We start from the raw sequence: 22,132 nt of genomic DNA on the forward strand, positions 1-22,132 counted from the left end.
CACAGAGACCTCCAATGGTAAGACGATGCTTTTTTAAATTTTTAAATAACAGTAAAGTCAGACATTTTTAGAGGGTAAAATACAAAATAAATTCTGCATCTTTGAAAATTTTCTCCCAATGCATTTACACTATAATTTTTTATTTTTTATTTTGAAAACTCGAGGCAACCGCAGGACTTTTTTGAACATGAAAAATGTGTTATATCAACTTAACTAAAGTCAAACATTATATGATCAATTTTGTAAACTCAAAAATAGTATTTCATTTTGACTTATGGGTCCAAGTTCAATAAGTTTGCATTTCACTTTAAACTGAGCATTAATATTACATTATTGTTGTTGAGAAAACTGCTAAAATGTGTTACTTTTACACAACAACAATTGTTGTATAGCCTATATACTTATGGTATTATCAAAAATACTACATAAAGCTAAAACATGAATTATTTCTGAATAACAAACATTTATGTCATCATAAGTCCACATGCTTTGACCAAAAATGTATATATATATATATATATATATATATATATATATATATATATATATATATATATATATATATATATATATATATATATATATATATATATATATATATATATATATATATATATATATATATATAAAAAAAATAATAAAAAAAAACAGGAAATAAAGATGAGCAGTTCCCTCTTGTGAAATACAGCATGCAGAGACCTCCAATGGTAAGAAAATGATTTTTATTTAATTTTTTTTTAGTAAATTCAGATGTTTTAGAGGGTAAAATACAACATAACTCCACATGCTTTGACCAAAACACAATTTATTAAAGTGCATCATCAGTGATCAAACTGAGCATGCTCAGCAGTTCATTTGGACCCTCACCACCAAATTGGACCTTTTTTTTTCTCAAGTTTTTGCTTTTTAATAGTTTAAGTTGCTCATATGAAAGTTTTTCTACAATCGGTAGTTCATTCAGCTTTTAAAATATAGTTATTGTCTAAAAATGAAATGTAGGATTTTTTTTTTTTTACATGTTTCACATACAAGTTGAACATTTCAAAATCAGTTAATGCACAGAAATTCACAGCAGGAGAACAGGAAAGCTCCGAGATGGCATCTGGTTCAGGGGTTGAAGTAAGTGGCAAGAAAGCGCTTGATATTCTCAGAACGATTCTGAGTGAACAATCAAACCCTGAGGACCTTGACCAGGCAGCTGAGGTGTTGCAAAGATGGAGCAAACTGAATGTTGTTAAAGGAGGCAGCTTCCCTCAAAACTGGCTCTGTGAGTATCTTCAAGAAGTAGATCAGTTTGTGGAAAACCACATTCCCACACTGCCAGTAGAGGGAGCACCAGGATCTCAGCTAGAGCAGTTACAAGCTTTCCTAAAGAACACACAGAGCATGATATGCAATGAGGTGCTTCGATTAACACCTGTACTGGAAGACACTGGACTGCTAGTTCATCTGACTGACAGTTACAGTCGTCACCTCTTGACCAAGTTGGACCTGCTCCTAAACAGAGATCTCTCTGTGAATGAGACCTTCTGCCTTTTACTGTGGGGAAAAGATGTCTTCTTCAGGTATGCAATGTAAATTCATTGTAAATGTAACATTTGTATGACAAGTTAATTTTGAAGTGTTGAAAGGCGCACTATCATCCAAACGTTTGGAGACAGTGTTTTTTTTTTGTAAAAAAAAAAAGAAGAAGAATTGGTTACTTTTATTCATCAAGGATGCATTAAATTGATCAAAAATGACACTAAAGACATTTATTTATTGTATATCAAAAATATGCTTTTCTTTCTAACTTTATGTTCATCAAAGAATTCTGGAAAATGTTCATAATTTTTTTAAACTGTGATAATAAATGTTTCTTGAGCACCAAATCAGCATATTAGAATGATTTCTGAAGGATCATGTGTCAAATTGTAAAACTATTTCACAATATTCCTGTTTTTACTGTATTTTTGAACAAATAAATGCAGCCTTGAAGAGCGTAAGAGACTTCTCTGAAAAAGTTTTACAATATCTTACCAACCTTTTTAATATTAATGTCTACTTACTACTACATTTTGAACATGAATGTGTACTACTTATATTACTACTTGTACTCATTTATGTTTCAGTTCAGACTCAAAACTGACAGTGTACGACCCGCTGCTGTTGACAGGATGGTTTGAGAGAGCAAAGCAGAAACTGCTTCTAGAACTTCAGGTAGGACTTCACAGTTTATGACTGTTTGTGTGTTATTTTAATGAATGTATTTGACTCTCATTATAATGACTAATATCTCAGTAATGCATGAAGGGACCCAAAACAAGAGAGATGTAACACACGTCTCTGTCCAACTTTAATTGCAACAGAAGGACATCTGTAGGACTTTACAGAACACCCTGCTCTATGATGAGCAACCAGTACATAATGAGGAGTCAATGGATGAGGAAACATTCCTAAGACTTCACATAGATGTCACTCAGGTAGCTCTTGGAGAGAGAACGTAAAGCAAGACTTATTTTTATTTTCTCATGTAAAAACATGTCACAGGGGATTTATATGATGCTCACATATTAAATTTTTCCCCTTTACAGTGCCTGAATGGTGCTATTTTAGATGCAAAAAAGGTTGGTCTGACCTTGATGCATGCGGTACAAATACTCTGTAGTGAAGAGCTGCATTGTTTTGCTCAGAAGTAGGTTTCTCCTAATCTTATATTACCCCTTGCCTAAGTTTCACACCTTAAAACGATTGTGTATCCAGTGGTTATCTTGTTAGTGCATGGTTGTGGGAAAGAGGAGGTTTGTGATCCTGTACTTAATATAAATATCTGTTTTCTTAGGTATGTGGATACTCAGAATAAACGTCAACAAAAACTAAAGTTCACTGAGAAGAACTCTGTGTATCTGTTTCGGACAATCAACACTTGTATGCAACTCAGGTATTTACTGATTATTAAGTATACATGGCTCAGAAACTGTAATATTGAATAATTAATTCTGCTTATGAAAATATCAAGAAATATTTGTCACTCTTGACTGATTTATTCAAAGTGTCAGATTATAATTGTGGGGATATTTTTTATAATGATTTGGTCCAGAGGATAATGATGAATAATTCAGAAGTTTTAATAAAACAAGGATATATTAAATCAAACAAACTAAAGTAATCCACATGAAGAAAAGCTATGTGACAGAAGTCAGGAACCAGGGCAGAGCAGATGGCGGGAGAAGCCATGGAGGAGTTGATGGTGGAAGGACCCATGGAAGAGTGGTGTTAGGATCCAGGGAGGTACGGACGACCGACAATATTTGAGCGACCCTGTGGTGGGCCATGATGGAGGGCCATGATGGAGATCATTTGAGCCAGACTGACTGAGGTGACGCAGGGAGATGGTGACGTCCAATGGATTGAGAGACCCAGCGACATCGCTGGACCTGGAGACCACAAGTGGCCAAGGTGGAGCCAGTGGGCCGGAGAACTGAGGCAACGCTGGTGCAAGGGAGGACCCCATTGATCCTGAGGGATAGAGGAGCAGACAAAGCCAAGGGGTGGAGAAATGGAGCGCAGACAACAGCCCGGAAGTCCAAGGCGATAGTGGAGCAACGACTGACCAGGGCAGAGCCAATGGGAAGAAAGAGCCCGGTGGAGCTGAAGGGACGACGGTCACAGGTGGAGCCAAGGGGGCGAGGAGCCAGGGCTGAGCCAACTGGTCTGCGGTCTGAGGTGGAGCTGAGGGCTCGGATGAATGAGGTGGAGCTAGGGAATCCCCATGCTACTGCGGAGCATTCATCCAGTTTTCTTTTTGGGCGAACGTCTTGCCTCTCTGCCGCCAGTCGAAACAATAGTGTCTTCAAAATCTCTCCTCAAAGGAAGATAGCTGAAGCACCGGGCCATTACTCGGGGCAGAAGAAACCGCAGAGCGTGCTTCCTGACCGCACTGGAGAGAGCACTGGAACTCGCGGGTGAAGGCAGAGAAAAGGCCAAGCCCGTCTCTAACCATCCATGAATCCATCTGCGACCCCCACAATCTCCACAATATTAAAGTGACTAATATTTGACCACCATATTTGTCTGAAACACAGAGTCAACCATTAGGGACTAGATTATGACTAGAGTTATTATATTCTGTGAGTGTATGATTAAAAAAAAAAAATGAGTGCAAATATTAATTTCTTTGCATCAAAAACTTTTTTAAGTGAACGTTTTAGTGCACTTTGAATTGCCTTTTCCCCTTCAAAATGTATTGATTCACATGCTTACAGTAAGAGCTAACCCTACAATCTTTAATTCCCACAATTTTCTGCAGTTTTGTCATAAAATCAGTGTTCTTTTACTACAGATGTTGTGCTATAGAAATCAGTCCAGATAATAACAACAGCGATGTCGTCTCAAGCACAATAAGCATACTAAAGGAACTGGAAGTTAAGGCTTCATCCATTGTGCAAAAGATCATGACATGCTTGGCACAGGTATTCCTCGATTTCTTCAAAATATGTTTATGATCATCTGTTCAGAAGAAAAGATTGCTATCATGCACTTGAAATTAAGTGCGTCCATCTCATTGGGATTATTTCCGATTTATCCATGCTATGCTGATATAAACAACAAGGATACTGATACCTTTCCTAACACATTTTATACCAATCTTACAGTCCTGTTTGTCTTTAAATGTTCATTTGTAGGCCAATTTAAAAAGTTATTTCAAGACAAATAATGTGGATATTGATATCCTGATGGAGGCAATCCACGGGCAGTGTGCATCTCTGCCTCAGAGCGCCTTGGAGATCAAAAAGGTACGCACTGTGTATGACCTTAAAACCAATTAAAAAGATTCAAGCTCCATACCTCACCCTCATTCTCTCCAACACTCTCTTTATTTCTGACAGATCATTGTGAAAATAGCTTACGACTGTGTTTCCAAAGTGTACCTGGACTGCCTGGTGAAGACAAAGTTAAGAAAGCTTGGGACGGTTTGGGAAGATGCCGAGGAAAAGATAAAAGAGGATGTTCAACGTTTTCACAAAACATTTTCTGAACTGGTGAAAAAAATAACTCTTTTATTTCCATTTGTATTTAAGGACTGATTTCCTGATGCACTTGACCACTAGAAATCAGGGTCAAACTATATTTAACTGAGACCTTATACCCTTTTTTTAATTTGATTTTGTTTTTGGGGTCTAGAATAGCTTTTCATGCTTGGATGTTAATTTTCTTTTGTTGCAGCATCTCTCTTCCCAGTAACACTGTCCCTGCCAAACTCTTTTAATTCCTTTCTCTGAAGCCTCTCCTTCCAAAAAGCACAATGTGCTCGGATGGATTGGCTGCATCAGTGTGTTGTGATTTGGTGTGTTCAAGTCATGTCGGAAATATCATATTTATGAGTTGAACACATTAACACCACAACAGTGTCACAACATAAAATACGAGTGGGAAGCTTTTTTGCCTTGAGTTTATGAATTCGGGCATGTCAGTAAGAAATGTGGCAGAATACCACAATACTTATTATATTTAGCAGTGACATTGTCAGGCTTTTTTATTTACAACAAAATAAGTAAATTGCCTGCACAAAATATAATAGTATTGTAATACAACAATATAACGTTTACAGTGGCTTCATAAATGTATTAAAAACACAAAAAAGCTAAACACACCTGATGCACATTCTTACAGTAGTTAAGTTACACCACCATCTTGCTCCAATGAAAGTGACTTGAACACACCTGATGTCATAAACATGGCTTCCCAACTCGTAATACAAACTTCCCAGGAATATGCCTTGGGCAGGAATTATTTAACTAGGGAGTATTGTGTGATGTGTACATTCCAAGAAGAAAACTCAAGACTTAAAACAGAGCTTACTGATATAGAGAATAATTTCCTTTGGAGTGAATTTGTGCTTTGTAACCTTGCAGACCCTTTTCATGCTTAAACCAGCAACATTATACAATAAAGAAAGTGTACATTTAAAAAAGCATAATAGGACCCTCTTTAACATAATTGCTCCACATATCCTTGACTGTTGACATAAGAGAACAGTGTTTTTACATTCATTATATAAATAAAATCTCATAGTTAGATTTTTCTGTCTGCAGAACAGAGATGTTGCCCAGCAAAACCAGCTCCTTCAGGGAATGAGTGAAGTTTTACACCACAGTGATGTAGATGCACTGAAGATTAGCTGTGGTGAATTGTTCAGTGTTTTTCCACATGAGAGGTAAACCCAGACCAAACACTACAAATTCAATCATTACAGGTGTTTAAATGTATCTCTGTTCATTGTGTGAGAGTATTCAAACAGTGAAGTCTTCTGAATGTTTTGCAGTGAGCAGTATGTACCTGGTCTGCTGCGCTGGAAGGGGGTGTTATCAGAGCGACAGGTGAGGGAAGTACTGGATGCGATTCAGGACCTTCATCATGGATCCAAATAGTAAACGTCACCCAGGGCCGTCGCTATAGTGGGGTGAAAGGTGGTGACAATTATAGTGGCCCCCACTGCCCAGGGGGCCCCACTAAATTCTGTAGTTAAGCTATATATTCCTCTATGCCTGCATTCAATGAAAACCACAAAAGCATGCAATTTAGTTAAAGAAGTATTCCAAATATCCCCTTCTCTCTCCCCCCTCCCTAAAAATGGTTTAGTCTGACGGTTAATTATTTCAGCTTAATCAGCGGAAAACAGCAGAAAGACTCAATAAAACCGCAAGTCTATTATAGGCTATTGCTGGTAGGCCTACTTTAAAAAAAGTTTATTTTATCATTTTATCAATTTCTTGTCTTTTGTTGTTGTTTTATTTGTTTGTCTTGCATAATTGCTTGATGACTGTAAACAAAGTTATTAATCGCTTAATGCCATTTTTATATCATATTTTATATATAAAATAAGTAAAAACAATAACCTTTATTTGCATTTATTTATTTGTCTGTTTAGTTATTTTGCAAGAAATCCCTATTAGGTGCATGGAACCAGATGTGGCCCTCCAAGCACAAATCTTATAGGCCTTATAGACCGTATATATACACCGTATATGATATGAGTGGAGAGCATTGGGGGCCCACATCAATGTTTTTTCAGGGGGCCCAGAATTCCCTAGCTACGGCCCTGGTGTCACCCGTTCTTTGGGCCTTTTTTATTGTTTTGGGAGAGAGCTGGCTTCAACATAGGTGCCTCTGAACCAAATTGATCTGCAGGCCTATCAACATCATTAGCTTGTTTTGTAAAATTGCCCCAAGCCAACTTGCAGATCTGAAACATTATTGTTGCTCAATGAGGTTAGATGCTGAAAACGAAGGTTAATATTTTCAAGCAAAGACTTTTGGTAACACTTTATTTTGATGGTCCCCCAACAGACATTATATTGACTTTAAGTAAGTTTGCAACTACATGTCAACTTATTCAGTAAACCTTATACAGTTGGTAAAAGTACAAGATATGGAGCTATGGAGCTAACATTGTGCTATATCTGCCTTCTAGCATTCAAATGTGATCGGATGTTAATTTTTTAACAAGGTCCTAGATTTTTTCTTTCACAGCTTCAGAGGTAGAAATATACTTTATTCAAAGGCCCAAACTGAGCAAAATATATGCAATTTAGTGCAGTTGCTGATATTTGAATGGCTAAAAAGTAAGATCAAATTCTGATAGCAATAATGCACTGCAAAACAATGACAATTGAGAGATAACGCTCCTCAATCATATTTGATACTCACATTTTAACTGTAACGATTATGCTCAGTTTTTTGTTTTGTTTTCTCTGTGTCCTGTTCCTGTTTGCCTGTGTTCTGTTTGTTTTCATGGTTTTTGATTGAGTTGTCACATGTTCCCAGTTATGTTAATTATCCCTGTATGTATTTACACCCTGAGTTTCCTTCATTCTAATGTCTGGTATTGCCAATGTAAATGTGGTTGTATTTGATTTATTCTCCTGGGATCTCCTGAGTGTTCCTTGTTTATTTTATTAAAGACTGTTTTGTTATCTAACTCCTCTGTCATGCGAGTTGATTACAGCAATTCCCTGACATTAAAGGTGCACTATGTAAAAAAAATGTCAGTAAAATATCCAAAAACCACTAGGCTAGTTTTATATATTTTGTTCAATTGATTACTTACATTATCCCAAATGTTTCCAACTATTTGTAAATCGTGAGAAAATTGCTATTTTAATCAAGGAACCCGGACGTGTGAGGGAGTCGTCTGTCACTAGCGTCATATCTGCATTACCCTCGGCTTCCATTTTAACCTTCAGTTTTATTTTCCAGAAACGCTTTACTCTCACTGCAGTGTGCAACAAGTGTCATAGCAGCCGCCGAGTGAACGCACAGAGTAACGTCATAACATAATTTTCAACACACTCAGATGTATCTGATATTATAAACAGAGCTGCGTTACCTCATACTTATGACCGGAAAAGCGGAAATGGCGCTGGCCACTGTGGCATAATAAAAGTCCCGCTGCTAGCGAGGCTTGTGTTGCGCTCTTCTTATTAACAATCGCTCCTGCTCCTGCTTCATACTACAGTAATGTTAATAATCACATCCATGAACATGATTTCTGCCCAAGTTCTATCCCGATTCTTTTCCACCGGCTGTGAGGTGAAGACCACATATCCCAAGATTCTGCGCTCAAACATGGCGTCATCAAAGCATGGATAATCAATAAACCTAAGTTGCTTCAGTCAAGTGTTCATGTTGAAGTATTATTGAAAATATAAAAGTTTTTTTATGATATAAAAATGTATGCCAGAATTATGGCCCTACGATTGCAGCGGTATATTAATAAATTAGTGTATCTGGACAAGACAGGGTTCATGTCAGGTCGATTAGCAGCTGATAATATACGGAGACTACTGGATGTGATACATGAATCCCGGGCTTGTCCCACTCCAGCTGCAGTTCTTTCTTTGGACGCGGAGAAGGCATTTGATAGGCTGGAGTGGGATTACCGCTGGTCTGTTTTGGATGCGTATGGCTTTGGCAAAGGCTTTGTGAATATGATAAAGGTTCTATATAAAAACCCCACTGCTTCTGTTATAACTAATGGACTCTACCTTTTAACTTACCAAGAGGTACAAGACAGGGGTGTCCTCTATCCCCAATGCTGTTTGTGCTGTCACTCAAGCCCCTAGCCCAACTGATGAGATGTCTGTTCAATTTCAGTTAACTCTTACAAACAAGACACATATCGTTTTATGCGGATCATATTTTACTGCTTATTTCAGATCTTCAAGTTTCATTCCCCCAGATACTGAAGGTATTTGGAAAGTTCAGTATGCTCTCTGGGTACAAAATCAATTGGGGTAAATCCTCTTTGCTTCCACTTAATAGTATGGCTAAGAAAGTTAAACTGCCTTGTAATATTCATGTACAAACTTCAATCAGTTACTTAAGCATTGTTGTTTATTCATCCCTCCATGTTATACCTGATGCCAATTATATTCATATTCAAGCCAGGGTCGAACAAGATCTCGATGCCTCAATGCCACTATCATTACATGCCAGAATATCTTGTGCTAAAATGAATGTGTTGCCACAAATCAATTTTCTTAGCTCCATGATTCCGCTGCCTGCCCCTAAAAATGTTTGGCACAAACTCAATTCTACAATTCGTAAATTTATTTGGAACGGTTAAAAACCCAGATTAAAATTTGAAACACTGCAGCGTGAAAAACATAATGGGGGATTAGTGCTTCCGAATTTTGAATTGTATCATAGGGCCTTTCAAATAAAATGCATTAAGGTTTGGCTCAACCCGTTCTCTAGAGTCTAGAGATAGAAGAGAGCCTAGAGGGCAAATTTAGGTTACAAGATATACTGTTCTCTGGGCTAAAAAACAATCAATGTATACAAGCTTTCGGTCCTATCATCTCCAACATGATAGTCAATTTTAAACTGATGGAAAAATGTATTAAATATTCACATAATTGGCACACCTACACTCCCATTTGGTATAATAATAAAATTTGTTCAGGAGGTCCACCATTTTTCTCCAGAGACTGGAGGCAGAAGGGCATTTATATACTGAAAGATATTTCAGGTCCTAAATGCATGTTAAGCTTTCAAGAACTGTGTGAGCGGTATGGAAGAGAACCCTCTTCTCTGTTTTTATATCTCCGTTTAAGGTCAGCCATGAAGGCCTATGGGGTGTCCTGGGGGGAAACGCTTCCCAAACATCCGATCATCGCTTGGTTTGACTTGTTCTCTTCTAGTCACTTTACTTCATGGATGTACAGGAAGGCCTTAGAGGCTACAGCAAATCGTTTAGCTATACAGCATACATGGGAAAGAGACTGTGAACAAGAGGAAGGTATTATGGAATGGGAAAGAGTGTGGCAGAACATTTTTACTTCATCTAGAAATCCCACTCACCAAATGGTCCATTACAACTTCTGTCACAGAACTTACTGGACCCCTCTCAAAAGATATCGTATTGACTCCACTTTTAACCCCTTCTCTGATAAGTGTCCGGACCAACTACTTGGATCCTTTTTCCATATGGTGTGGGAATGTGAAAAAGTTAAAGATTTTTGGATGGAGGTTTTTGCTATTTTATAGAAAATGCTTTAATGTCCTATACCGATGAACCCCTCTGTATTATTACTGAATGACGACTCTCAGCTGAATTTCTCTAAGCTGCAAAAAACTGGCTGGCTGGCCGGTTTAACATCTGCGAAAAAACTGCTAGCACAACACTGGCTTCCACCTCATTCCCTGGATGTATACAAGTGGTTGTTTCAACTTCGGGACATTAAAATGTTGGAATTATCCACGCCTCGTGTGAACTTGGCACAAATCTCAACATTAAAGATTTGGACTATAGCTGCTGAAAAGATATCGAAGTATATTGCACAAAGTAATGATCAGGATTCAGAATGAATACCTTAATGCTGTATTTTGCCCCCTTTTTGTTAATTTTCTTTTTTGCATTCTAGTTTTATGATTCCCGTGGCTTTGTTTTTCTGTTAATATTTTCATGCATTATGTATCCCATTGTACAGAGACCACTGGGTTACGTGGGTGGGTGGAAGGCAGGGTGGCTGGGCGGATTGGTATATGTTTTCATGCTTTAATAATAAATAATAATAATAATTTATATCCAGCTTTTGACTGGTACCACACGTGGCATTTATCATTTATTATGAAACACTGTGCAAACTTTCTGCTCAAACCGGGTGCAGCTACCTGATACTTCAAAGAATAATTGAACCACAATCATATCCTGTGCATAACAGCAGATACAACAACAACATAAAGAAGTTGAATTTCATCATTTACTATAGAGCACATGTACTGCAGCTGACTTTTTCACAGATCTAAATCGAACAGATTGCAGAATCTAAAAGCCCTTATTATACAGTAACATTACACTTGCAAAAATGTTTAAAGCTTTAAAAAAAATTAGGGGGAAAAAAAAAGTCAAGAATATAGAGGATCGGGTTCTTCTTGAGAAAAACACGCCAATACAGCACACAGGGACCGCCAATGGTAAGACAATGCTCTTCTTTATTTTTAAACAGTAAAGTCAGACATTTTTAGAGGGTAAAATACAATAAAAAATTCAGCATCTTTGCATTTCCCCCCCCAATGCATTTGCACTGTAAAAAAAACAAACAAAAAAAGTTGAAAACTCTGCAGCTTCAGGACTTTTTTGAATATGGCACAATTGTTATATCAACTTAACTAAAGTCAAACATAATATAATAACTTTTGTACACTCAAAAATAGTATTTAATTTGTACTTATGGGTCCAAGTTCAATAAGCTTGCATTTCACTTTAAGCTGTGCATTAATACATTATTGTTGTTGGGCAAACTGCTTAAATTAGTTACTTTTACTAACCAAAACAAATTGTATAACCTATTCACTTACAGTATTATCAAAAACACTACATAAAGCTAAAATTTATTATTTCTGAATAACAAACATTTATGTAATCATAAGTCCACATGCTTTGACCAAAAATGTATAAAAAAAACAACAACAACAAAACATCCAGGAATAAGATGAGCAGTTCCCTCTTGTGAAATACATGCAGCATGCAGAGACCTCCAATGGTAAGACAATGATTTTTATTTTTAAATAATTGAGTAAATTCAGATGTTTTTAGAGGGTAAAATACAACATAACTCCACATGCTTTGACCAAAACACAATTTATTAAAGTGCATCATCAGTGATCAAACTGAGCATGCTCAGCAGGTTATTTGGACCCTCACCACCAAACTTGACACTCTTTTTTTTTCTCAAGTTTTTGCTTTTTAATAGTTTAAGTTGCTCATATGAAAACTTTTCGGTAGTTCAATCAGCTTTTAAAATATAGTTCCTTTCTAAAAATGAAAGTTAGAATTTTGTTTTTTTTACAGTGCAGTATACAATCTCCTTTTAAATGTGAACACTCGTGCCGTCCTTTTTTTTTTTTTTTCTTGTTTCACATACAAGTTGAACATTTCAAAATCAGTTAATGCACAGAAATTCACTGCAGGAGAACAGGAAAGCTCCAAGATGGCATCTGGTTCAGGGGTTGAAGTGAGTGGCAAGAAAGCGCTTGATATTCTCAGAGCGATTCTGAATGAACAATCAAACCCTGAGGACCTTGAGCAGGCAGCTGAGGTGTTGAAAAGATGGAGCAAACTGAATGGTGTTAAAGGAGGCAGCTTCCCTCAAAACTGGCTCTGTGAGTATCTTCAAGAAGTAGATCAGTTTGTGGAAAACCACATTCCCACACTGCCAGTAGAGGGAGCACAAAAATATCTGTTAGAGCAGTTACAAGACTTTCTAAAGAGAACACAGGGCATGATATGCTATGAGGTGCTTCGATTAACACCTGTACTGGAAGACACTGGACTGCTAGTTCATCTGACTGACAGTTACAGTCGTCACCTCTTGACCAAGTTGGACCTGCTCCTAAACAGAGATCTCTCTGTGAATGAGACCTTCTGCCTTTTACTGTGGGGAAAAGATGTTTTCTTCAGGTATGCAATGTAAATTCGTTGTAAATGTAACATTAGTATGACAAGTTAATTTTGAAGTGCTGAAATGCGCACTATATCAGCAAGGATGCATTAAATTGATCAAAAATGACACTAAAGATATTTATTTGCCATTTAAGACATTTATACAAAAAAATTAAACTGTGATAAGAAATGTTTCTTGAGCTCCAAATCAGCATATTAGAATGATTTCTGAAGGATCATGTGTCAAATTGTAAAACTATTTCATAATATTCCTGTTTTTACTGTATTTTTGAACAAATAAATGCAGCCTTGAAGAGCGTAAGAGACTTCTTTGAAAAAAGTTAAAAAAAATATCTTACCAACATTTTTAATATTAATGTCTACTTACTACTTATGAACATTTATGTGTACTACTTATATTACTACTTGTACTCATTTATGTTTCAGTTCAGACTCAAAACTGACAGTGTACGACCCGCTGCTGTTGACAGGATGGTTTGAGAGAGCAAAGCAGAAACTGCTTCTAGAACTTCAGGTAGGACTTCACAGTTTATGACTGTTTGTGTGTTATTTTAATGAATGTATTTGACTCTCATTATAATGACTAATATCTCAGTAATGCATGAAGGGACCCAAAACAAGAGAGATGTAACACACGTCTCTGTCCAACTTTAATTGCAACAGAAGGACATCTCTAAGACTTTACAGAACATCCTGCTCTATGATGAGCAACCAGTACATAATGAGGAGTCAATGGATGAGGAAACATTCCTAAGACTTCACATAGATGTCACTCAGGTAGCTCTTGGAGAGAGAACGTAAAGCAAGACTTATTTTTATTTTCTCATGTAAAAACATGTCACAGGGGATTTATATGATGCTCACATATATGTTTTCCCTTCACAGTGCCTGAATGGTGCTATTGTAAATGCAAAAAAGTATGGTCTGACCTTGATGCATGCGGTACAAATACTCTGTAGTGAAGAGCTGCATTGTTTTGCTCAGAAGTAGGTTTCTCCTAATCTTATATTACCCCTTGCCTAAAGTTCACAGATTAAAACAATTCTCATTTAATGAGTATCCAGCAAATATCTTTTTAGTGCAGGAGAGGGTAGGTTTGTTTATGATCATGTACTTAACATAAATATGTGTTTTCTTAGGTATGTGGATACTGAGAATAAACATCTAAAAAAACTAAAGTTCACTGAGAAGAACTCTGTGTATCTGTTTCGGACAATCAACACTTGTATGCAACTCAGGTATTTACTAATGATCATTAAGTATACATGGCTCAGAAACTGTAACATTGAATAATTAATTATGAAAATATCACATATAACATAACAAGTGATGATTAAATGAGTGTCCATGACAACTGATGACTGGATGGAAACTAGAAAAACACAGGAGATGGGTAACTGTTGAATGCAAACTAAAAGTCCATGAAAACTAAACTAAACAGACAGGGGTGCGTTTCCCAAAAGCATTGTTAGCCAACTATGGTCGCAAGTTCCATTGAACTCTATTGGGAATTAAAGAACTTGCGTCCATAGTTGGCTTTGAGAAACGCACCCCTGATTGTGACAGAACGCCCCCTCCTAGGAACGGGAGGAGGTTCTGGAGGTGGATGAGGGACCAGAGAGGGGCTGAAAACCCATGGGGGGGGGGGGGGGGGGGGCGCACATAGGAGGAACCAGGGCAGAGCAGAGAAGTCACGGTGGAGATGACGGGAGGCAGCAAGGAGTTGATGGTGGAAGGACCCATGGAAGAGTGGATGGTGTTAGGATCCAGGGAGGTACGGACAACCAACGATATTTTAGAGCGACCCTATGGTGGGCCATGATGGAGGCACCAAACAGTGATGGAGGGAGGAGCCAAGGAGATAATTTGAGCCCGACTGACTGAGGTGACGCAGGGAGATGGTGACGTCCAATCGAGAGACTCAGTGAAATTGCTGGACCTGGAGACCACGAGTGGCCAAGGTGGAGCCGTTGATCCTAAAGGATAGAGAAGCCGGCAAAGCCGTAGCGGTGGAGAGATGGAGCTCAGCCGACGGCCCGGAAGTCCAAGGCAATAGTGGAGTGACGACTGACCAGGGCAGAGCCAATGGGAAAGAGCCCGGTGGAGCTGAAGGGACGACGGTCACAAGTGGAGCCAAGGGGGCGAGGAGCCAGGGCTGAGCCAACTGGTCTGCGGTCTAAGGTGGAGCTGAGGGCTCGGATGAAAGAGGTGGAGCCATGCCACTGCGGAGCATTCATCCAGTTTTCTTTTTGGGTGAACGTCCTGCCTCTCTGCCACCAGTCGAAACAATCGAGTCCTAAAATTCTCTCCTCAAAGGAAGATAGCTGAACCATCGGGCCATTACTCGGGGCAGAAGAAACCACAGACCGTGCTTCCTGACCGCACTGGAGAGAGCACTGGAACTCGCGGGTGAAGGCAGAGAAAAGGCCAAGCCCGTCTCTAACCATCCATGAGATCCATCTGCGACCCCCACAATTTCAACAATATTAAAGTGACTAATATTTGACCACCATATTTGTCTAAAACTTCGAGTCAACCATTAGGGACTAGATTATGTCTACAGTCATAAAACACTAGAGTGTATGATTTAAAAAAATATATTAGTGCAAATATTAATTTCTTTGCATCAAAAACTTAGTGCACTTTGAATTGCCTTTTCCCCTTTAAAATGTATTGATTCACATGCTTACAGTAAGACGTAACCCTACAATCTTTAATTCCCAAAATTTTCTGCAGTTTTGTCCTAAAATCAGTGTTATTTTACTACAGATGTAATGCTATACAAATCAGTCCAGATAAAAAGAACAGCGATGTCGTCTCAAGCACAATAAGCATACTACAGGAACTGGAAGATAAGGCTTCATCCATTGTGCATAAGATCATGACATGCTTGGCACAGGTATTCTTCGATTTCTTCAACATATGTGTTTATGATCATCTGTTCAGAAGAAAAGATTGCTATCATGCACTTGAAATTAAGTGCGTCCATCTCATTGGGATTATTTCAGATTTAACCATGCTATACTGATATAAAAAACAAGGATACTGATACCTTTCCTAACACATTTTATACCAATCTTACAGTCCTGTTTGTCTTTAAATGTTCATTTGTAGGCCAATTTAAAAAGTTATTTCAAGACAAATAATGTGGATATTGATATCCTGATGGAGGCAATCCACGGGCAGTGTGCATCTCTGCCTCAGAGCGCCTTGGAGATCAAAAAGGTACGCACTGTGTATGACCTTAAAACCAATTAAAAAGATTCAAGCTCCATACCTCACCCTCATTCTCTCCAACACTCTCTTTATTTCTGACAGATCATTGTGAAAATAGCTTACGACTGTGTTTCCAAAGTGTACCTGGACTGCCTGGTGAAGACAAAGTTAAGAAAGCTTGGGACGGTTTGGGAAGATGCCGAGGAAAAGATAAAAGAGGATGTTCAACGTTTTCACGAAACATTTTCTGAACTGGTGAAAAAAATAACTCTTTTATTTCCATTTGTATTTAAGGTCTGATTTCCTGATGCACTTGACCACTAGAAATCAGCGTCAAACAATATTTAACTGAGACCTTATTAGGGATCGACCGATATGGATTTTTTTAGTGCCGATGCCGACTTTTTTTCATCAGCCCTAGCCGATGACAGATACGGGCTGCCGATTTTCCAGAGCTGATATTTGGAGCCGATACTGCTTTTGCTCCCTCAATTTACATCATAAAAATGACACAATGATCATGATGATAACAATTTAAAATGTAAAAAAAGAACATTTATTGAACTAAAAAAAACTATATTTAACAAATAGTAAAAACAGGTGAGGTAGAACAATAAAAAAAAAAAGTTCAGTGGTGAAAATAAATTCTGAAAATAAATATTTAAGCATAAATAAAATAATTACACTATTGCTCACAGTAGCAACAAGCCAGCAGCATAATAAAGTGCACTGACTGTACTATACTTAATTTTAAAACTATTTACAACCTAGTCATTTAATGCTTAGGTGCACTTAACTTAATTTCTTGAAGAGCAACACCAGCGGTAATTCAGGAAAAAATCTCCCAATGCTCCACGTCTTCCGACCTTTTACCATCGTGTCAATTCTCAATTGATTTTGATTAATATGCGCGGGAGGGGGAGGAGAGCAAGACAGTTTTGAAGACGGTGAGAGTGCACGCGCGCGAGGCTGAAGGAGGTGCGCACTCTCTGCTCGTTCTCTCAGCAACACATGTGACCTGTCAGAAGCGCAACAGTCAGTCTCATCACTTACTGATCAAATAAGGCTTTAGCGGGCTAAAAATTTGCTTTGGCAGCCGCCAAAAAACGCTGTATGTGACGGCCGGTGTTGATTCTGTGGCGCACCACCGCGACTTAGGCCTAGTCCACACGTACACAGGTATTTTTATAACCGGAGTTTTTCCTCCTCCGTTTTAAAAAACAATCGCGTCCACACAAGCACAGTTTTAAAAAAATCTCCGTCCACATGAAAACGCAAAACCGTGCTATGATTGGCTGCTTGATTTCCACATGGGTCCCATCCACGGCACCGATGCACTGAGGGATGCCATGGGCTCAGTGAAACCCTTCTACAAGTTTACTTTGGAATCAGTGACACTGACAACTGTAGGGGCAGGCCTCAAGTGGACTGAAGCTTCACACACTTGCCTTACTATGTTGTATTTTTGTATTCTGGCGCCTCTGTTCTGCAATACAATGAGATACCTGCGCATGTAGCTGTATGTAATAAGCGCTGTTAGCAGAGTTATTAAAAGTTACGTCCGCCATTGCATAGACTCCACTCATGTATAAACAAAAGCGATAACGGCGCACAATCTGATTTCAAACAAAGGAGAGAACGGCGCACATTTCAACTTAACAAGCCGAAATCTCCGGTTTCACCGTCTACACGACAACGCTGTAACCGGAGTTTCTAAAAAACTTCACCCTGGCCGGAGTTTTCAAAAAAGTCCGGTTTCAGTAACCGGATACTGCGTTTGCGTGTGGACGAACAGCCAAACCGCGTAGAAAAAGCTGCGGTTTTGAAAATACCCGTGTTCGTGTGGACAGGGCCTTAGTCTATGTGTGGGAAACACTGGAGAGACACACACACGCTTTTAAACCTCAGCCAGGTGGTTGCTGAATAAAACTCCCACAAATACCACAACGCCAGCATTACTTAATCCTATGACCAGTGTTCGTAACAGCTACAGTATGCATATGAATAGCCTACAACTTAGCTATTTGCAGATCCCTGAATACAATGGCAAGCAGTTTTATAGACGAGGCATTCAGCATTTGCGTTTTCCATTTAGACGCACAAACCTGCTTAGCTGTTGCAAGCACATATAGAACAACGTGTTTCCACTTTCAAAGTGTATGGCAATATTTCAACTAAGTCAAACAGTTAAAAGATGCTTTGAAAGTTTTAAACTTATCGTTGTCTTGAAGAGCAGATTCCAGCTCTCTGCTAGTGGGGGGAGGGGCAGTGCATGAACGGCAGCGTCTCCAGCAACACAGAGCTGCCTGTGGACGCCTGCCTGTAAATAATGCAGGGAAAAAAATATCGGCGAACGCAGCAGCCTTGTATCGGCCGATGCCGATACACGTAAAAATCGGAAATATCGGCCGGCCGATATATCGGTCTAACACTAGACCTTATTATACCCTTTTTTACATTTGATTTTGTTTTTGGGGTCTAGAATAGCTTTTCATGCTTGGATGTTAATTTTCTTTTGTTGCAGCATCTCTCTTCCCAGTAACACTGTCCCTGCCAAACTCTTTTAATTCCTTTCTCTGAAGCCTCTCCTTCCAAAAAGCACAATGTGCTCGGATGGATTGGCTGCATCAGTGTGTTGTGACTTGGTGCGTTCAAGTCATGTCGGAAATATCATATTTATGAGTTGAACACACATTAACACCACAACAGTGTCACAACATAAAATACGAGTGGGAAGCTCTGATTTTTTTGCCTTGATTTTATGAATTTGGGCATGTCAGTAAGAAATGTGGCAGAATACCACAATACTTATTATATTTAGCAGTGACATTGTCAGGATTTTTTATTTACAACAAAATAAGTAAATTGCCTGCACAAAATATAATAGTATTGTAATACAACAATATAACGTTTACAGTGGCTTCATAAATGTATTAAAAACACAAAAAAGCTAAACACACCTGATGCACATTCTTACAGTAAAGTTACACCACCATCTTGCTCCAATGAAAGTGACTTGAACACACCTGATGTCATAAACATGGCTTCCCAACTCGTAATACAAACTTCCCAGGAATATGCCTTGGGCGGGAATTATTTAAATAAGGATGTTAAATATTGTGATGTGTACATTCCCAGAAAAAAAACTTTGTAACTTTGCAGACCCTTTTCATGCTTAAACCAGCAACATTACACACTAAAGAAAGTGTAAATGTAAAAAAGAAGAATAGGACCCCTTTCTAACATAATTGTTCCACATATCCTTGACTGTTGACATAAGATAACTGTGTTTTTACATTCATTATATAAATAAAAATCTCATAGTTAGATTTTTCTGTCTGCAGAACAGAGATGTTGCCCAGCAAAACCAGCTCCTTCAGAGAATGAGTGAAGTTTTACACCACAGTGATGTAGATGCACTGAAGATTAGCTGTGGTGAATTGTTCAGAGATTTCCAACGTGAGAGGTAAACCCAGACCAAACACTACAAATTCAATCATTACAGGTGTTTAAATGTATCTCTGTTCATTGTGTGAGAGTATTCAAACAGTGAAGTCTTCTGAATGTTTTGCAGTGAGCAATATGTACCTGGTCTGCTGCGCTGGAAGGGGGTGTTATCAGAGCGACAGGTGAGGGAAGTACTGAATGCGATTCGGAAGCTTCGATTGGATCCAAATCGTAAACGTGTCACCCGTTTTTTGGGCCTTTTTTCTTGTTTTGGGAAATAGCTGGCTTCAACATGTTGCCTCTGAACCAAATTGATATGCAGGCTTATCAACATCATTGGTTTGTTTTGAAAATATTGCCCCGAGCCAACTTGCAGATCTGAAACATTATTGTTGCTCAAGGAGGTTAGATGCTGAAAACGAATGTTAATATTTTTAAGCAAAGACTTTTGTTAACACTTTATTTTGATGGTCTCCCAAAAGACATTCTATTGACTTTAAGTAAGTTTGCAACTACATGTAAACCTTATTATTATTAAAGGTGAACTATGTAGGATTTTTGCAGTAAAATATCCAGAAACCACTAGGCTAGTGTTATATATTTTGTTCAGTTGAGTACTTAGAATATCCCAAATGTTTCCAACTATTTGTAAATCGTGAGAAATTGCTATTTTAACCAAGGAACCGGGACGTGTGAGCTATGCGTGTGAGGGAGTCGCCTGTCGATTGCGTCATATCTGCGTCACCCTCGGTTTCCGTTTTTTATTCAGTGAAACGCTTTACTCTCACTGCAGTGTGAACAAGTGTCATAGCAGCCGCAGAGCGAACGTCATAACTTCCTTTTCAACACACTCAGATATATCTAATACGATAAACAGAGTTGCGTTACCTCACTCATGACTGGAAAAGAGGAAGTGGCGCCGAATGGCGACTATGCCATAACAGTCCCGCTCTTCAATTAATCCTGCGGCCTTGCTCAGCTCCACAAAACTCGGTCCTGCTCTGCTTCAGACTACAGTAATGTTAATAATCGCATCCATGAACATGATTTCTGCCCGAGTCCTATCCTGACTCTTTTCCGCCAGCTGTGAGGAGAAGACCACATGTCCCAAGATTCTGCGCTCAAACGTGGCGTCATCAAACTACGCCTTTGTTTTGAACAGGCGACCTCTAGTGGACAGAAAAGTTACATAGTGTAGCTTTAAGATATGGAGAAAGTTTTGTGTCAAACTTTGTGCCATTTCTGCTTTCATTCAAATCTGATCTGATGTTAATTTAACAAGGTCCTAGATCTTTTTGTTCTTTTTTCACACCCGTCTACACAACACAGGCTTCAGAGATACTCCAGTAACTTTATCTCCCAGACTGTCTGAAATAATAAAATGCTTTGAAATGTAACCAATTATTCATTGATAGCCAATAGGCCTACTTATTATGTGCAAGCTGTGTCATGTGTTCCTAGTTATGTTAATTATCCCTTTATTTACGCCCTGAGTTTCCTTCATTCTAATGTCTGGTATTGCCAATGTAAATGTGGTTGTATTTGATTTAAATTCTTCTGGGATCTCCTGAGTGTTCCTTGCTTATTTTATTAAAGACTGTTTTGTTATCCAACTCCTCTGTTGTGTGCGTTGATTACAGCCATTCCCTGACATTAACATGATTTAAAAAAATAAAAAAATAAAAATATGCATGGATAATCAATAAACCTAAGTTGCTTCAGTCAAGTGTCCAAGTTGAAGTATTAGTGAAAATATAAAAGTTATTCTTATGTTTACTTTATAAAATTTAGGAAATTAGCTCAAGGGAAATATTAATAATTACAACTTGTTATAGTTCATAAAAATATTTGGATCAGATTGGTGTAGCAGCACCACAATCAACTGTTTATCCAATGAAAGCTCAGTAGGCTATTACATTTATTAATTCTAAGAAATGTAAATTTTCGGGGTAAGGGAAATAACTTAATGTACATTGTAAAAAAAAATATTAGGCTATATCGCGCGACCTTCCTACCGGTCTCTTTCTCCAACCTCGGACATAGCCATAGTCCAATAACAGAGGTAGAACCCAGGGAGACGAGATGGTACACCAGCTTGTACAGTGTACACACAATTATTAACACACGGGACACACTGAATCACTATACACGGGCTGTCACACTGAACTAAGTTTCACAGCGTATTGGGCCTCGAGAGTGGCGTCTTCTCTCCACTTTTATGCCACGGGCGCCGGCCGGATTGGAGAGAGCTTGTCGTAGACGTCACAGGAACACGGGGATCAGGTGAGCGTCGAGGGCCAATAGGACGGGACTAAGAAATTGAAAGTAAAAATAAAAAACTCAGGGAGAGAAGAAAACATAACCAACGCAAGAACGTAACACTTAAACATGGTTATACCTTGTTAGCCAACTGCATGACTTGTACACTTCTGAAATAGATCACTCTAAATTGTATTGTAGACACATGCATTTTCTGTAAAGCTGCTTTGAAATAAATGAAATGTAGCCTATTGAATTGAA

General features: G+C 38.4%; 2 protein-coding genes across 4 annotated transcripts; both read left to right on the forward strand.

Moving 5' to 3' along the window:
• Positions 1-1,078: 1,078 nt before the first annotated feature.
• LOC307142496 (uncharacterized protein) lies at positions 1,079-7,958 on the forward strand. The gene is made up of 10 exons (XM_079843418.1): positions 1,079-1,565; positions 2,112-2,199; positions 2,349-2,462; positions 2,574-2,674; positions 2,822-2,920; positions 4,322-4,451; positions 4,665-4,775; positions 4,869-5,021; positions 6,075-6,196; positions 6,305-7,958. The coding sequence occupies exons 1-10, from the start codon at positions 1,096-1,098 to the stop codon at positions 6,408-6,410; spliced, it is 1,494 nt and encodes a 497-aa protein (XP_079699544.1). The 5' UTR covers positions 1,079-1,095; the 3' UTR covers positions 6,411-7,958.
• A 3,242-nt stretch (positions 7,959-11,200) lies between these two features.
• On the forward strand, positions 11,201-21,332 carry LOC307142090 (uncharacterized protein). Of its 3 annotated transcripts, none has more exons than XR_013818422.1 (12): positions 11,229-11,440; positions 12,433-12,946; positions 13,376-13,463; positions 13,613-13,726; positions 13,835-13,935; positions 14,089-14,187; positions 15,719-15,848; positions 16,064-16,174; positions 16,268-16,420; positions 19,510-19,631; positions 19,740-20,152; positions 20,818-21,332. XR_013818422.1 is itself a non-coding variant. In XM_079842618.1 (11 exons), exons 1-11 carry the CDS (start codon positions 11,352-11,354, stop codon positions 19,891-19,893), a joined length of 1,671 nt encoding a protein of 556 aa, XP_079698744.1. In that variant the 5' UTR covers positions 11,201-11,351; the 3' UTR covers positions 19,894-21,223. The 3 variants fall into 3 exon arrangements, 1 of the variants encoding a protein (XP_079698744.1); XR_013818423.1 differs by having other exon boundaries at positions 11,259-11,460; positions 12,457-12,946; XM_079842618.1 differs by having other exon boundaries at positions 11,201-11,460; positions 12,457-12,946; positions 19,740-21,223.
• Positions 21,333-22,132: the final 800 nt, after the last annotated feature.

The sequence above is a fragment of the Gobio gobio genome, assembly GCF_949357685.1.
Source record: "Gobio gobio genome assembly, chromosome: 18".
NCBI lineage: Eukaryota > Metazoa > Chordata > Actinopteri > Cypriniformes > Gobionidae > Gobio > Gobio gobio.

What these genes read in the sequence shown, in the direction of transcription:
- LOC307142090 (XM_079842618.1), top strand. Translation starts at nt 11,352, where the DNA reads ATGTTTAAAGCTTTAAAAAAAATTAGGGGGAAAAAAAAAGTCAAGAAT. An exon ending in GCACACAGGGACCGCCAATG is followed by an intron (nt 11,461 to 12,456) that starts GTAAGACAATGC and finishes AATTCACTGCAG; the next exon opens with GAGAACAGGAAAGCTCCAAG. An exon ending in AGAGATTTCCAACGTGAGAG is followed by an intron (nt 19,632 to 19,739) that starts GTAAACCCAGAC and finishes AATGTTTTGCAG; the next exon opens with TGAGCAATATGTACCTGGTC.
- LOC307142496 (XM_079843418.1), top strand. Translation starts at nt 1,096, where the DNA reads ATGGCATCTGGTTCAGGGGTTGAAGTAAGTGGCAAGAAAGCGCTTGAT. An exon ending in TTCACATAGATGTCACTCAG is followed by an intron (nt 2,463 to 2,573) that starts GTAGCTCTTGGA and finishes TCCCCTTTACAG; the next exon opens with TGCCTGAATGGTGCTATTTT. An exon ending in TCATGACATGCTTGGCACAG is followed by an intron (nt 4,452 to 4,664) that starts GTATTCCTCGAT and finishes GTTCATTTGTAG; the next exon opens with GCCAATTTAAAAAGTTATTT.